Genomic DNA, 17468 nt, shown 5'->3' with positions numbered 1-17468 from the left:
AATGGATTAGGCAGTGGATAGAAAAGAACCTGACATGATTTGAGAGAATGTTAGCAAGTCTGAAAGAGAAATGAGCCTTAAAAAAACCTTCTGAATGGTATTCAAATATCCAATCTGTCATCCTTTTTTCTTCCAAATGAACTCCCTGCAGCAAAATTACCTAAATTGGGGTACAGGGAAACTGCAAATTTTTTATCTACTGTCTTTGCAAGTGCATTTCCTGGTGGCTAATGACAACAAATTGGTTAATAAAGAATTTCATTTGAAAAGGCCAGCTAGGCTTAGATTAAATATTTCATCTGGGAAAACTTTGGGCTTAAAATTTCAAGCGCATTGAAATAAAATTTTGCTCAGAACACTGTGGCAAAGAGCAGGCTGTCCACCAGAAGGCCATCCTGCTGCATCCCCCAGCCCAGGAGCTAACTCCTAGTCTGAAAGGGGTGATCTCATACCACAGGACATCATATCGAGTATATAAACTGGGAGGAGTGGGCTGGGAGGGGCTGATTGTTGCTCAGGGATTAGCTGGGCTTGGGGAAGCAGCTGGTGAGCAATTGTTTTTCTTGGGATTTACTTATCTATTTTTGCTGTTGTTGTTATTATTGTTATCATATTTTTCTTTGTCTCGATTATTCAATGGTTGTTATTTCAACCCATGAGCATTTTTTCACTTTTTTCCTGATTCTCCTCCCCATCGCACTGGGAGGGGGCAGGCAGTGAGCAAGTGTCCACATGGTGCTCTGTGGCCAGCTAGGGTGAAACCATGACATCCATGACACAGAGATGCCAGTTTGGGCCAAACAGCTCATTCCTCCTGAGCCAGATTTGTGACTATGTCACAGCTCCTGCACAGTGGGTCTCTTAAGATGCTCACGATTAATGGGGTTTGATTTCAAAAGGGCAACTCTCTGCAAATTTTGGGCTCTACCAAATAGAAGCAATTTCTAAGTAAGTCCCTTAGAACAGGCTTGGGACTTAGCTTACATTTTATTCCTCAAGGACTTGCAATCCTGGAAGTGAGGGCTGCCCTTTCCCACACAGCTGTAGCCATGCCACATTCTCCTATTGCCTCTAATTTGTCTACATCATCTACATACATTCCAGAAAAAGCAGATCACCCCAATTTTAAACCAGGAGGTGCTAATTTGTTGTGATCCCAGTGAGCAAGGTACTCAACCTTTGTGAATTATCACCTCCAGAGCCATTCATTACAGCTAACATGACAAAGAGGAGAGTATAGATAAATCTTACCTCTCTCAGGTGGAACCCTTGAGCTGTGCTGTATTCTTTGGCTGTTCAAGCACACCATGCTGATGAACCATCCACAGAAAGCTACCCCACTTTGGTCTTTTGAGCTTCAACAACATTTTCTGAAAATAAAAAAATTCTGCTTATCAATCCTACTATCAAACAAAAGGATGTTTATAAGAGAACTTGCTGCTGCACTTTTAGTTAAAGACAAGGACACACAGGGGTGTAGTTGCTTGTAGAGAGGGAGGGTACCCACAGGCTCTCTGGTTGCAACGAGCCAGCTGAGATCCTCTTGCAGCAGGGATTATGCACAGCACCACACAGGCATGAAACACAGCATGGGGCAGCACAGCACATTCCACACAGGTTAACCAGCTTGTGAATCCCTAACTGCTCCATGAGAATGATCTTCCTGTCAGGATCACTGTGACCACCAGCAGAGAGACAGAAATGTTTGCCTCCTCAACACCACCAAAAGGCAAAGAGGTTGCTTTCTCTGCATGGGAGCTTTATCATTCCTGTTCTGTGGTGTTTAACTCCATCACACCAGGAAGGGAAATGCTGAGCTCTTGGTTCTGACATCCATACTCCTGGGCTGTCCCTGTTAGACAAATCAGCATCTGTCTCCTTTTGACCCTAAATCACCTGTATTCACACAGAGCCATGGACAGGCAGCCTGTCCACCACACTGCCAGCCACAGGGACAGCAGTCAGCCCTGGGGTGCATGGCAGGGCAGAGCCATCATCCCAAAACATGGATGTGCACCTTCTGGAATGGATTGGCTTCCTCCCCACTTAGTTTGGGGAGGATGGACATGCTTGTCATCTCCTGTCCCTTCAACAGTCCTCTCTCACACTTCAAAAATATGAGAAGGTGGCTGACAGGGCCCACACTTTTGACACCACATCAGAAAAACCACAAAGCCTTTTTTAAAGTCAGAAATGAGGTGTGACAGCAGCTTTTCATGACTCATCCTGACACCAAGATTGAGGATTCATGCTCTGAGTAGCTTCAAATGAAACTACCATTAGGCATTATTCTGTTGAGTTAGAATCCAAGCGTGTGCAGAAATAACCAGCAATATATCTAACAGCTGCAATAAGGCTTTCACAGAATATTAATCTCTTTCTCAGATTGATAGTGAACTCCAGCAGCCCTTTAAATCTCAAATAACTTGTGAGAAATAAAAAAACTATTAACTTTTAATGAAGCACCAGAAACCATCCCAGGTGGCAGAATGGGGCATGAGCTTTAAATACTTCATGTATTGCTACAGGGAGAAGCCACAGACCTGGAACAGAGAGGATCCCTCTCTCCAATGTGCCTGAGCCAGCCAGACCTCCACGAGTCACTGCTGGATGTGAATGTGTTCAGGCTGACATGCCCTGGCCTGTCTGTTTATGCTGAGATGGTAGAAAATATGGAAAAGGAAGGAGACTACAAGAACTGTAGAGGGCCATCCTCAGACCCATGGTGAAATATCAAATCACCAACGGCAAATGGCAATGGCAAATCCACCACAAAATTCCAAAGTGGAGAAATGAAGAAGCAGGATTGTGTCTGTGGCAAATGAACAGGAAGTAATGACCACTGAATATGAAGAGCAGAGAAAAGAAGATGTTGAAGTGAAGATAACACAAATCAAAGGGCTTTGTCAACAGAGAATAGCAAAGGAAAGTGCTTATAACTGAGCATAAATTTGAGACTGTAGCTGAAATGGATGACAATTTTTTCTTTTAAAATGCAGCATCCAGCTTTTCCTATTTAGACCTCCAAAGAAGTCAGCAGGTTTTTGGAAGGATATATCTCCTACTGAAACACTTCCATTAAAAAGCTGCTTCATTTCCAAAAGCATTCTTCAGCTCAAAGCCCGCATTGAAAGAGAAGATGCACTAAGTGTGTCTCTGAGTAAGATCCAAAATCATCAAGGCTGTCTCTGAAAATCCAAAGGAGTGACAAGCCTGACTGAGACATAGGACATATTAAGCTCCTTTTTGTTTCTAAATTCGAAGGCTTATGAAGAGGGGTATGAATAAACCCGTTCTTGAGGAAGAGGCCAAATAGAGACTTCAGATCTCAATCAGAGATAGTAAAAGGAGGAATTTAAAGTAGGACCATTAAAATTCTATCTGGTGCAGCTAAGAAACATTGGATAGTCTCATACAGAAGACATGATCTCTAGATTACAAAATTTCTTCACCAACAGGCCAGGAAAGCATTTGTCAGAAATTATTTGGGGTATATGTAATACAGCCCAGGAACAACACTACAGATTAGATGGTAATCCTGAGATCTCTTAACACTTGTCTTTCAGAGGCTTTGTGCTCAAGAGATGGGTTTGTGTTAACAGATATTTGCTCTAAGGAAGGCAGATTTAAAAAAAAACCACACAAACCCCAAAAAATACATCAAAAAGAAAAGGAAAATCAAAGGAATAGTTAATAATTAAACAAAATGTTGAATGTTTAAAGACTGAAATGTTCTTCTTGTGGTCATTCCTGTTGTATGCTGTGGCATCAAACCTCATCCACAGTCCCTGGACTGCTCCTTGCTTCCTCCCCTGCCCCAAATACTGTCACTTTTGCTTCTCTAGTGAGAGTGACAAGTACCAGTTAGGAACATCAGCTTCTTAGAGATATTTGTACGTATTTTATAGACTGTTGTGGAGGGCAGGGGGGTGCCTCTCACAGAAGACTGCCATACTAAGCTAAAGTGAACAAAATACCATTTTCTTACACAATCACTAAAGGGTGAACAAGGATGAAGAAAACAGGAAGTAGACACTGTCAGAGAATTAAAAAGTGGGGGAAAAAACAGACAAGCAAAACCAAAGCAGCTTCTACTTGGAACAGAGTTGCTGACTGCCTCTGAGTAACCTTGCACATGAAGTGAGCTCTGGGCAGCTCAGCTAAACCTTGTGTCCTTTGGCTGAGAGAGACACCTGAATGCTCCTGTCCACAGAAACCTGTGCAGTTGTGAAAGGAAAAGACCTTTTTGGATGAAAGCATCACATCTGCTGTTTCAACAGTGCTAACAACCATCTTGACACAGCATCACTGTGGTTGTTGACAGCCTGTCTGCTGCTCCTTCAGATGCTTTGTCCCTTTTCCCAAGCCACAAAGTGATACACTCAGTAAGGAAGCAGAAAAAGATGGCAAGAGAAAGTAACATGATGGTGTAATCCAGTAATAAAGTCAAACACTTCTCTGCTCCTTCCTTCCCAAGACCTTTCTACATCCCAAGTCACCACTGGAACAGCTGGGTAGGGTGGGATTATTCCTGTGTGCACATTTTTGCCAAACAATCCAAAAGTCACTTTCCTCTTGTACCAGAAGGCATATTTCCATATATTAAAAAATATGCATCTAAGTCTTCCTGCAGGTAATTGTTGTGTTTTGTCAAACATTAACATCAGCTACCTGCTCTGAGACTGAGTAAAGGCCCTGAGATGAGTGTCTGGTGGGAATTCTGAGCAGAAATACATGTGGTTGTAACCCATGCATGCTGGCACCTTTTGTTTGTTTTCCCACAAAATCACAGGAGGTCTGGTGCTTTCTCCCAATTCACCAACTGATTTCTATTAGCAACCTTTGTAAAAACTCATCTATACTTTAAGCAAGGCTTAGCTCAGCTCCCTAGGATTAATTACCTCACTCAGAGTCCAAATTATTTAACAATTAGGAAAAATTAGACAGTAGCTGGCGAGTTGGCTGTTTTGAAACAAAGGCCTGGAGTCCTTAGGTCTGTTCCCAGGCTAAATGCTGGGTTTAGAAGTTCATGATTTGAAAATCTCAAAATACGTACCTCACATTGCAATTGTTTTTGCAACATTTAGCCTCCAAATAACTTCCCTGTTCAAACTGTGAACACACCAGTGACAAAAATAAATAAACAGGCGTGCAAATTGTTTACACGATAGTCTTTAGACCCAATTTTTCTTTCTCAGTCTGACTTTGTCACACTGGTAAGACTGGTCTCAGGAAAAGCCTTGTGACACTGTGTTAAATGTTGTGACACCATTGGGGAATCTCCAATAAATGTTAGTAAGGAGAAACCTTGTCCTAGGTAGAAATCCTACACCACAATCATGTGCATACACCTCTTGCATATAGCCCACAGTTTTAGAGCCCTTCCACTACTTCTCCAACCCTTGCAGCAAGGCAGGTTCCTGGTACAGTTGTTGAAGCTCTAGACCCACTTCCAGGCAGTTAAATGTCTCCCTGACATCCGATCCCGTCAGATCTCGGAAGCTCAGCAGGGTCAGCCCCGGATTAGTACTTGGATAGGAGACCTCCTGGGAAATGCCAGGTGCTGTAGGTTCTAGTCCTGAGGACTTCACTGGCACTGTCCAAGCTCGCTCGGCCGTGGCAGATGAACCTCAGGACTTAAACGATGGGGCCAGTTCTGCGCACGCTGAGCCTCGCCTAAAATGCACTGCGCAGGCTGGAAGGGCACACCCACGTGGGGACAGCCCTTCCCAAATCTTCGTTTGCCAAGCTGAGCCACACAGACCCACTTCTGGATCACTCTGCCCATGTGGCCATAAGAGCAGTCCCAGCACCACTGGTTTCATTCTCTATTCGAATCCCAGTCAACACCTACAAAGCACTGCCTTGCACAGCACATGCAAATCACGTAATTTCACAATACTACTGGTGTTTCCTGAGAAACAGCTTGACACACACAGCACAATTCCTTGGAGCACAGGAGATGAACTCCTCCTGTACTGAAGCTCCGTACTGAGCACATCTGCAGGGACTGTAGTTATCAGGGCTCTGATGCCAACTTGCCTTGAGTCAATGGAGAGAGACAGTTCTGCAGCAGATGAGGTTTTGGCCTAAGGGAATATAAATATTTGGATATCAGGCTGCTTCATTAACTCACTTGATAACTTCATGTGAGACAGCTGAAAAATCTTAAAGAGATCATGGACATTCTGACTGCAAAGCTCCCTTTAGAGTACTGGCTTTTCTTCAGGGATTTAAGGTTTATGTGGCCCACTTTAGGGATCTTTTTGATGTTGTTGGGATGCACACTCTGAGTTCACTTTGTCTCTCCCTATACTTACTCTATTTACATTTTTTGTGACAGAACTCAGAAAGTGGATCTGATTTCCTCATTCTTCATCTGGTTGTACCCTGTCAGGGACATTAAAAATCCCTTCACAGCTTTTCAGCTATTACAATGACTGTTCAAAACAAAGCCGAGCAAAGTATTTGCTGTGAAATTCTTAATGCTGTCTGCTGGTTCCAGACAGAGGGGACTCTGTCCTTCCTCAAGTTTTCTGGAAGAAATGCCACAGAATATTCCCTTTTACCCCAAACACATTTCATAATAACAGATTTCTTTCCTTACCTCTTTCTTCCAGAGCCAGGTGCCCACTAGTTCACAAGAGCCCAGCCTTGTGAGTGTGCATTTCGGGGAACAAGGTTTAAGTTTTGTGCAAACACTTTTCATGACCCTCTACGCCTCTGATGGTATTATCTGCTGGGGACAATACAATGTATCCCAACCGTGCATCTTGGAAAATGTCAGTTAATGTGAATAAGTCTGGAGGTGAAGAGGAGGACAGGGCATCTGCTGTGTGTTTCCTTTTCTTCTGGAGAACTGAGAAGCAAAAAAACCTGCTCCCCAGGGTGCGAGTGCTTCAGAGCTGTGAGGAGGCAGCACTGGCAAAGGACACTAAGTCCTTAAGGATTTACTGCCACTTCTCTGCTCTGAGTAATTCCATGGGAGGGCAAGGAAAGCTGTCAAGGGTCCTCTGATTTACAGCTATTCACCGTTTGACCCTCCTTCTGCAGGAGCTGCTGCAGCTGCAGCCCTAAAGACAATAGCCAGAGAAAGATCCACAGAGGAAGGTCCCTGGGAAAGCAGATCACCCTCATTCCTCCCCCCCCTCTCCACTGGGAGGTTTGTATTTTGCCTCTGTGTCACATCAGGTGCAGGCAGCTGCTGCCCAGCACAGACAAAACCCAAAGAGCAAGTGCAGACAGGGGTTTACACCTTCCACGCTCAGGATGGCTAACAAAGCAACTCCATACCAATTCTATGCTTTCGGGGGGTTTAAGGGAGTGAAACCCCCAAAGGGCTGTGCTCTATTGTCTGCGGATAGCGCTGCCTCTTTAAAATCAGAAATGCACGGACAGCTTCAAGGTGCCTCCCACTGAGCAAAGGCTTTAGATGCAGGCACAGAGGCAGCAGAGCCATCCTCCCCTGAGCACAGGACAAACCTGCTCGGGAGAGAAATGAGCGCTCAGTGGAGTCCTCGGGCTGCTTCCAGTGACCCTTTCTCTGCTCCGGTGACAGCAACACACGTGCAGGGAAGAAACCTGGAGGCTCTCCCCAGGGTGACTGAGACCTCCAAGAGGATGAGAGCAACTGCAGGTACACTTTGCTGATAGTGTTGTGTCAGTTTGTGGATGGTTGTGTTGTCTGTATTTATTTAATAGCTCTCTTGGTATTTTGCAATGAAACCTGTCTGAAACAGATAATGCTCCTTGCTTTGACCAAGAGAGATTTTGCACCCAAGTGTGTGTTTAGTACTTCTCTTAAATGAATGTTCACATTTCCTAAAGCAGTCCCTTGTCAGAACGCTTATTTAGTTTCAGGCTTTGGTTTTCCATCATTCTCTTCTTCTGCAACTCTCAGTTTGAAGAGCAACATGGAGACCAAAGTTGTCCAAGAGAGTTTCTCTCAGAAATTTAAGTGTCGGTACATCAGGGGCTGAGGGTGGTTCCACCAGGGAAAGAAGGGAGAAGCAGCTTCACTACAGAGACTGTCCTTTGTAGCCACAACCGCTATTGTTCAATAGAATTTGACACCCTGAAGACCAACTGCCTGAGTGCAGAAAAAGCAGTAATGCTCCCCAAACCTCTGCTGGGATGGGGTGGGACTGTCCTGACAGCTGGGAGGCAGGTGCAAGGATTCCTAGATGGGGCATGGGAAGATGCAAGGAGACAGCCCTCTCAGAATTTTGATGCAGAGAGGGAAAATTAGGTGTTAGATAAGGGGTTTTTTCCCCCCCTCTGTGTGGAAAAATAAGTAATTTTATTATATTTGATACCACCAGCAGTACAAGGAGGGGAGCCTGCTCCTCCCCAGCATCAAAAATTCAAGGCACTCTGTCTTGCTTGTGGAAGATTTTCCCTTTCACCTCAAAAGCCTGTTTGTGGAAGCACTCTCCCTGTGAAAGGCAGTGAAGCCCTACAAGCTGGTTGTAAAATCTTATCTCTGCAAATTGGCAGAGATTCACCTGTTTGACAGAAGCAATAATGGATTATGCTGGCTGAAAATTTGGTCCCCACATTCAATTAGTGGCTGCCAAAAGGGAAGTGCTGGCTTTACTATTTTCTTGGGTCATCGCAACCCTTACTTAATTAAGGAATGCATTTAGAAGCCAGGACATCAGTTCTCTCTTCATTCTCACCTACCACATTGCTGAGACATCTAGCATAAAGCACAAACTTTGTCCAAAAGTCACATCAGATGCTTTACAGCACATTGAGATGTCATTTTAGTTTCTTTTATCTTGCACGGGGATGACAGAACCATAAGCTTGAAGGCTGGTGCAGGTTGAAACTGGATTTTACACTCCCCCTATATTCTCATTTCACTGCATGCTGAAAATTTCGTTGTTGGTAAATAAAGCTGCTGCTGTAACAACCAGTGTATGATGCAACTCCAAGCATTTACTTTATGAGAACAAAAGCATCCCTTTGCACGGTATTTCTTCCCACCGTGCATAGGCAGCAATAGAGCTGTGGGGCAATAAGGGGGCTATTGCTTTCCTTCAAGCTCAGCTCTTTCTGCTGTCATTTCCTTTCAGGAAACGTTTTCTCTTTTTGTTCCCACAGAAGGAGATAAATGAGGTTGTTGCTCTATAGTCTTCTGGGGACAAAGACAAGGTGATTCACCACTCAGAAGGAAACTTCGGATGAAGTCTCCTGCCTGCCACCCTCGTGCCCTGCCACGGTGGGCAATTCTAACACAGCTCTGAGGGCCAGCCAAGCCACACGTGCCACAGGGAGACAGTCATGGCCACGAAGCAGGCTCAGCATAACCCAAACACTACCGCCCATCTCAACTTTGCTGCAATCTACAACCTCCACGATGGGGATTTCACCCTCTTGCGAAACTTCTCCTTACCTTTCAACTTTACCTACAGTGACTATGACCTGCCCCTGGACAGCGAAGATGACATGACCAAAACCCGCACCTTCTTCACGGCCAAGATTGTGATCGGGGTGGTCCTGGTTAGCATGATGCTGGTCTGTGGCATCGGCAACTTCATTTTCATCGCCGCCCTCGCCCGCTACAAGAAGCTGCGGAACCTCACCAACCTGCTGATTGCCAACCTGGCCATCTCAGACTTCATCGTGGCCGTCGTGTGCTGCCCCTTCGAGATGGACTATTATGTGGTGCGGCAGCTGTCCTGGGAGCATGGCCATGTCCTCTGCGCCTCGGTCAACTACCTACAGACCGTCTCCCTCTATGTGTCTACCAATGCTCTCCTGGCTATAGCTATTGACAGGTAAGTGGGGTGCTGTGACTGCCTGAGGAGGTGGCCAGAGCTTCTGAGCCATGTACACCACTAAACCATGTCCTCAAGTGCCACATACACAAGTTTTTTTAACTACTCCCTGGGCAGCTTGTTCCACTACCTGACCACCCCTTCAGCAAAGAAATTTTTCCCCAAGTATTCTGCAGTTCTAAGAGACTGCCTGGCTCTTACTCCCGGAATTTTAATAATGTAATTAATTTAGTTATAGTCTTTCTTATGATTCCTCTTTGAGCCTGGTGCACTACAGACTCTGACAGACCCAGGCACTAAGGATCAGCCTCATGCTGACACAAGCCTGATACAACTGACTCAGAGAAAGATGAGATCCACTCAGTAAACTCTCTACAGAAAGGCCATCACCACAAGACTCTTTTGTGTACAAACACAATATACATCTCTGTAGACCCAGTGCATGACTCCCACCTTTCCTTCTCTTTTGTCCCCAGTTTCTCTCATGTGCCATTTCATGCTCTTGTCTAATGCTGCATGGTTTTTGGTACCTGATCCAAAATACAGCTCAGGAGCAGTTAACCCTGCTGATGGCTGCACAGATACAGCTCATGTGTGGCTGATTCAGCTGTTCCTGACGTCAGCAGAGCTCTGTGGAAAGACTCCGGGGAAGTCAAAGATGTTTTGCCTGGTGTAGGCGAGGGGACAATCAGTTCCTATGAAACAAATCCTTAAAAAGCATCTAACAAAATATCCTTTCAACAGCACCTGAGGACTCAGGGTAAAGCTTCTAAATACTACCATGTACGTATTACCATTTTCTATCACTTTTTCAACTTCTACAAAATTTTCTTGGAATGCTCTGCTAGTACTTCATCAACCAGGGATGCAACATGGGTCATGGAGCCCTTACATCTGCTAAGAAATCAGATTTCTAGCATATCTCCCCACACATCTTTAAAAACAACCCTGGAAAAGATTAATCACTGAAGCTTGTTGTAAGAACACACTGTTTTTGGTTTCACTGCCTGGTTGGTTTTTTTGTTTTGTTTTTTTGAAAGCTTTTGACTTGGTAAACAGAGAGAAATCTCATTTGTTTAACAATCACCAATTCCTGGTTTGTTATGTCATGTGGGCTGTCGACTTCAGCCTCATAGAATCTAAAAAGAACAGGTTCCAAGAAAAGTCTTCTCATGTTTAGATCATTTAAAAGGAATTACCTGTGCAAGTCTGTCCCACAGGATTTCCCTTGGGTAAGGCTCTCCATCTTCCTTGATCCATATGCACATGAAATGCAGGAATTTCATGTATTTAAGCCCACACCTACACGAGAAAAGAATACGTCGTGAAAGGAGAGGATATAAAGAGCATGTGATTAAGAGTCCAATGTCCACATGGGAAATATCTGGGGAGTAGGGGGTAGCTTTACCTGGGTGCCCTGGACTGAACACCCATGGCACTTGGTGTGTTTTACCCACACTTCTGGAGCACATCTTCCAGGGCAGTTTCATCTCAAGTCAGTTCACGTCCTGCAGGACCACTCTACAGTAACAGCCCAAGTGTGATAAGCAATGACAATCAGGAAATCCACCACAAAAGCTCCCTCCTGACTCTCTTGGACAGATTGACCCCATCCAGCCAAATGTTCTGCTGAGCAGATATGCATATTTATGAATACATACATTATCCCAGAACCTGCTCACACAGAACCCAAGTTAAAAATGTTCATTTATCAGCTCCACAATGAGACTGCCTAATTCTGCTGGCCCCTGACACCTACCCTGCACTACTAACAGCCATGAACAATTCATCTGCTTCCAAGATCTGGCTGGTGAAAAGCAGTGCTGACTTTCCATTTTACTTTAGAAATAATTTATCCTGTGTATGCCATCTTTGTATAGAATAAATACAGATGGAAAAGACTCTGGAGGAATGAGAAATTCCACTTTTTGAAACAATCCTTTGGGTTAAATACTGTTGTACTGGGAGCTCTGGTATGCCTCTGATAAACATCTCCTTCTAGCAGGAATACTTCAACCTTGCAGCTTTACAGCCATAAGGGGTGCAAACACTTAAGTTTTCTGCTTTGCCATATTACTTAACACAGTATCTTTAAGTTTAATAAGCAATAGTCACCTTCAGAACACACTCAAAAGAGATTTGCTTGGGCAGAAAACAGATACACCATCCTTTGTTGGCAGCTTGAAATCGTGCTCACCTGTAACCATTCATTAACATCACCTTCAGCTCTTTGAACCCTATGGAAAAACCAAGGATATAAGAAAAACACTGGGATGTATATTTGACCTATTTGTAAAAAAAAACCATATTTAAGTAGCACTCTGCCTAGGGAAAAACATTTTCCTGCTTCTACATGTTTGTCCTTTCTTCCCTGAACCTGACTAGGTGTATATTACTTCGTATTTCAAACTCTCATGCCTGTTAAAATGGAAAAGTTGTTACATAAAATTGTAACTCAGCTCCAGGCTGCTACTTCAGAACCATAAGCTCTTCTTAGAGACAAATATGTTCAGGCTCTCCCCTACGGAATGACAGCAATTTCCTCCTGCCCAATTCTGTCCCCTTGTATTCTGAAGTGTGTTCTAACAGCATTTTCAGATTTCATTTTGAATGTCTTTGTCTGTTCCAGGTATCTGGCCATTGTTCACCCACTGAAACCACGCATGAATTACCAAACAGCAACCCTCCTCATTGCCTTGGTCTGGATTGTTTCCATACTTGTAGCTATCCCATCTGCATACTTTGCTACTGAAACGGTGTTATTTAAAGTGAAGAACCAGCCCAAAATTTTCTGTGGTCAAATTTGGCCAGTTGACCAGCAGATCTACTATAAATCATACTTCCTCTTCATCTTTGGCATTGAATTTGTGACACCTGTGATCACAATGACCTTGTGTTATGCCAGGATCTCTCAGGAGCTTTGGTTTAAAACAGTCCCAGGATTTCAGACAGAACAGATCAGAAAGAGGCTTCGATGCAGAAGGAAAACTGTTATGGTCCTGATGTGCATCCTGACTGCCTATGTACTCTGCTGGGCACCTTACTATGGCTTTGCAATTGTCAGGGACTTCTTCCCCACCATCTTTGTGAAAGAGAAGCATTATCTCACTGCCTTTTACATAGTTGAGTGCATTGCCATGAGTAACAGCATGATAAACACCATGTGTTTTGTGACTGTGAAAAATAACACCATGAAGTACTTCAAGAAGATCATGTTGCTCAGATGGAGATCAACATATAATGGAAGCAAATCTAGCACAGATTTGGACCTGAGAACAAGTGCAATGCCAGTCACAGAGGAGGTAGACTGCATAAAACTGAAATAAATTTTCTGCATCCTAATCTCACCTGTTTTGGAGGGGGGTAAAGAGGAAATAATGTCTCCTCAGAAACTTCTCCCTTGTCTGTGGGAATAGCCACCATTGGTGAGATCCCTCAAAAAGCAACCTGGTCTGTATTCCCACTGGACTGCTGGATAATCCCCTCAGACTGATGCTTCAATTCACCCATCTGTAAATTTGAGATGTAGACACTCATTTTAGAGTTGTTTAAGAAGAACAAAAAATTCTGTGAATGCATTAGAGCATATTGCAACAATGGAAGAGCTGAGTGTTGATACTAGCAGTGATGCCTTTGTTTCTTAAGAGAAAACTCTTAACCCCTTTGATTTTATCACCTATACCTTTAAGCTACTTGGTGTCCTTTTCCTTCAGCTCAGGAGAGGAAGGATGGCAAAAAAAGCCCATTTGGCTTTCTGTCACTCTTTAATGTCTTAGTATTCCCCTCATCATGAAGATCCTTGAAGTCTACAGACCACTGGCTTTCTATTGCTCAATGCGCAGCATGCTCTTATGAAAGGCAAATGCTTTACAAAGCTAAAATCTGCTTGACAGTCTAGTGAAAACCTCGAGCCTCTTCCTGGGACACCTTGCTTAAGAATGTTTTATCAATGACCCACTCTGTAGTTTTATGGAGAGTGTTGCTCTGTTACGTATTTGGAAATGGCACAGATACATACAGAAGGGACTTGTTCCCTTCCCTCACCTCCAGGCACCCTAAGACCAGCTTCTGCTGCGTTGAGATGCTGAGTTCATCACAGAATCAATCACAAAATCAGAGAAGTGGGGAATAACATCTCCACACTGTCTAGCCCACCCCTCTGCTCAAACAGGGTCAGCTAGAACAGGTTGCTCAGGACTGTGTCCATTTGAGCTTTGACTGACTCCAAGCAAGGGAACTCCACAGCCTCCCTGGACCACCAGTGCTGGTGTTCAACAGCCCCCACAGTGAAAAAGTGCTTTCTTATGTTCAGATGGAATTCCACATGTTTCAGCTTGTCTCTCACTGGGACCTAAATAAAACTACTGCATGCTAATGGGGAAAATCCAGCTTGCTGAACGAGGCCTAGACATCTTACCAAGTCTGTGTGCTCCTTCACAAAGAAGTACAAGCAAGACCAAAACACCAAGGAGATACTGAGATGATCTGTTCTTCTGGAAGTAAGACAGGCTTCAGCAAGCCAGTCTCTGGTTGAGCTGAGTAGCTTATTGTCAGCTCAAATGTGAGACAACAGCTCCAGATGAATTCTGCATTGCCTCTCCACCATGCTCCTTTTACTGTTCTGATTTTGTGGAACTCCAGTTTGGGTGTTTCATAACTGATAATCACCACAAAGCAGGTGGCAGTAGCAGTAATACCTACTCATTTCAACTATACATAAGAAATTGTGGACTTTTGTGTATTGAAATCAAAGTTTTCTATTGTGATGACAAATGCTTCTTGGTTTAAAGTATGCAGTTGCACCTTCTTTTGGAGTAAATAGCTTTTGTAAATAACTTGTCTATTTGTGAATTTAAAGTGAGACGCAAATCCTGCCAATAAAACAGCAAAAATGGCCTCAATATCATAATTGGGGTTTTTTTTAATGTTTTTCCCCTTGGGTGATACTTTTCTATCCAACTGACTAATATGAATGACCCCCTTTCTGTTAAAGAAAAATTGACCAATTAAATTTTAAGGGCAAAAGGATATTCGAATCCATTAAAGTGCTCAGATCCTCTCATCATTAGCTGCTCCTAAATATACATTAGAGAGAATGTCATCATTTGCTGTTAGGCAAAACAATTACTGAAGTCATCCTTCAAAATGACAGTTTTAAACAGGGGTGAGTACTAAACCCATTCATTTCCCACCTTGCCAAAGAAATTTAAGGAACCAGAAAATTGCTGTATTTCAGCATCAAAAGGATTTTAATCTTTTAATCTCTCCTGAAATCCCCTGGTTCCTTCTGAAACTATGCTCCCATATGTATCTCCTAAAATCTGCTCTAGTTGTTGGGGATTAGCCAGGAACACCTGTTAGTAGAGTGTCCTGATACTCCTTTCACCTGTTTTCCCTAGAGATTTTTGGTGCAAAAGTCAAACAACTGACAGTTTTCCATACCTGCAAATCCATCTCAGGTTGACTTAAAAAACACACCAACCCCCACCATACAAGTTAGTACTAACCAAAAACTGGGGGAAAGAAATGCTTTAAAACTCTGGAAATCACTTTGAGAGCTCCAAGAGCGCTCTTCTAGTCCAGCCTGCCCACAGTTCTCACCCCTGTCCTTACCAAGGGCAGCAAAGCAGCGGCTGCCACAGACTCTACTGCAGGTTTAGTTTTTGGGGTCCGTAATGTTGCTGCATTTTTGACATTTTGAGGTCTCCCATCACTGTTTCAGCCTGAACCTCTGGACAGGGCAGGACAATAAGCTGTGCTTTGCTCTCAACTGCATTTGTTGCAAGCAGAAATCCCAGAGAGAGGAGGGTTCCCACTGAGGAAGGGCGAGAGTTCCCTGTTCCCTGAGCACCAAGCACTCATATCTCCCTTAGCCTGAGTCTGCATTAACTCCAAACAGCCCCAAACAAGTTCCCCTTTCAGAGACATTTGCTCCCAAACAGCTCCAGCAAGCAGGGACTCAGGGCTTCACATGGGGATAGAAAGTCACTTAAAAACTCCTGTGAAAACTCCATAAATGCCAACACCTCAGCTTCCTGTCAGGTGGGGGACACCCTACTGCCTCCTGCCTGGCCCCTCCCTGCAGAAACACTTTCTCACCTACACCGCGGGACATTTAGAAAGGGAACTGAATGTGGACTGCACCTACCTGGAGCTCTGCTTGCGAGAGCCACACTCGGAGAATGACAAGGACAAGGTGGGAGGAAGGCAGAGGTAAAGCAGGCCTTTCCAGAACTCCTGCCCACCGGAAGGCAGCAAGACCTCTGCATCCAGCAGCGCCAACGGTTAGCTCCAGGGGCACAGCTGCAATAAGAGCTTCATCATGCAGGAACTGTGGGATGGATGAGGAGCAGGTGGGGGTGAGGCATCTTCCTGAGAGCCTTTAACAGGGCTTAGATAACCATGCAGTGACTCGAACAGATGTCACTGTGTCTCAGCTGTAGCTAACTTCAACTTTCATTGCCAAATGCAAAACTGTGGTGCAACCACACCATTGCTCAGCTGTCCTCCTGTAGCACAGCTCCAAAACCACTGGCTCACCTCCTACTACAGCAGCTTCCCCAAGGATAACTGAAGGTTAAATCCAGTCTCTGCTCCTTCACGATGAAAAACAAAAGTCCAGGTGTAACTGGAAACTAAAATGGTGACCCCAAACAGCTAAGAGAGGATTAAGAGAAGAAAAAGCACTTACTCTCAGAAACAGGCACTGAGAAAACAAAGGTTGTATGTCATTTAAGCAATTGTCCCTCTACCAAAGGGGGATGACCTGCAAGACCCCAGGCCAGGGTAGGTCAAAACAGCCAGCACAGAAAATTTTCCTGAGCTGACTGACTGACTCAGGAGCTCAGACTTTGCTCGCTCCTTCTTCTTGGAGCCAGGCAGTCTTTCCTGTGGCAACAGCACCCTCCAGCTGCTGCCTCTGCAGCACAGTGTCACTGAAAACTGTGTCGGCTCACACCTAATACCTTGGGAATGCGGCCAAGCAGATATTCTCAGGATTCCCACGCCTCCAACAAGTGGCAACACATGCTTCAGCTTTCGTCACTCGGGCACCCAGGCACTTACCCAATTCTTGTTGTGTCTGCACTCTCCCTGGCTTTCTGTGTCCACAGGGCTCTGAATTGGTGCTTGGGCTGCTCCCTCCTAATCACTTCATATTATCTGTGTGGGAAAACACACACCATGGAGCAGAAAGAAGCAAGCAGAATTGAGGCAAGAGAGAGACTACTCCCTGAGACTCACAGAGTTGTCTCACATGCTGTTAGGATTCTGTTCTACAAACTGCATCCTTACATATGTTTCCAGGAAAAGCTCCAAATCACAGAACCACAGCATCAATTAGGCTGGAAAAAACCTCTGAGATCATGGAGTCTGACCTTAGACCAAACACCACCCTGGAACTGAGTGCCAGATCATGGCACTCAGTGCCATGTCCAATTATTTCTTAAACGCCTCCAAGGATGGTGACTCTACCACATCCCTGAGCAGCCCATTCCAATGTCTAATCACCCTTTTTGTGGAAAAATTCTTTCTTATGTTCAACTTAAACCTCCCCAGGCACAGCTTAAGAACTATGTCCTCGTGTCCTGTCACTTGTTCCCTGGGAGAAGAGGCCAACTCACACCTGGCTATGACCTCCTTTCAGGTAGTTGTAGAGAGTGATAAGGTCACCCCTGAGCCTCCTCT

General features: G+C 44.5%; 1 protein-coding gene and 1 long non-coding RNA gene across 2 annotated transcripts; one reads left to right on the top strand and one right to left on the bottom strand.

Moving 5' to 3' along the window:
• Positions 1–1321: 1321 nt before the first annotated feature.
• LOC139668495 (uncharacterized) lies at positions 1322–11572 on the bottom strand. Its single transcript, XR_011697076.1, has 3 exons — positions 11191–11572; positions 10982–11084; positions 1322–1370 (listed from the first exon to the last, which is right to left on the bottom strand). It is a non-coding gene; the product is annotated as an uncharacterized lncRNA (long non-coding RNA).
• On the top strand, positions 7466–14656 carry PROKR1 (prokineticin receptor 1). The gene is made up of 3 exons (XM_071548094.1): positions 7466–7636; positions 9106–9782; positions 12412–14656. The coding sequence occupies exons 2-3, from the start codon at positions 9286–9288 to the stop codon at positions 13106–13108; spliced, it is 1194 nt and encodes a 397-aa protein (XP_071404195.1). The 5' UTR covers positions 7466–7636; positions 9106–9285; the 3' UTR covers positions 13109–14656.
• Positions 14657–17468: the final 2812 nt, after the last annotated feature.

The sequence above is a fragment of the Pithys albifrons genome, chromosome 2 (genome assembly GCF_047495875.1).
Source record: "Pithys albifrons albifrons isolate INPA30051 chromosome 2, PitAlb_v1, whole genome shotgun sequence".
Classification (NCBI taxonomy): domain Eukaryota; kingdom Metazoa; phylum Chordata; class Aves; order Passeriformes; family Thamnophilidae; genus Pithys; species Pithys albifrons.
Note: the sequence above shows the minus strand (reverse complement) of the source record. Positions and strands in the feature narration are given on the sequence as shown.

Coding starts and splice junctions, on each gene's coding strand:
- PROKR1 (XM_071548094.1), top strand. CDS start 9,286: ATGGCCACGAAGCAGGCTCAGCATAACCCAAACACTACCGCCCATCTC. Junction 9,783..12,411: donor CTGGCTATAGCTATTGACAG/GTAAGTGGGGTG, acceptor TGTCTGTTCCAG/GTATCTGGCCATTGTTCACC.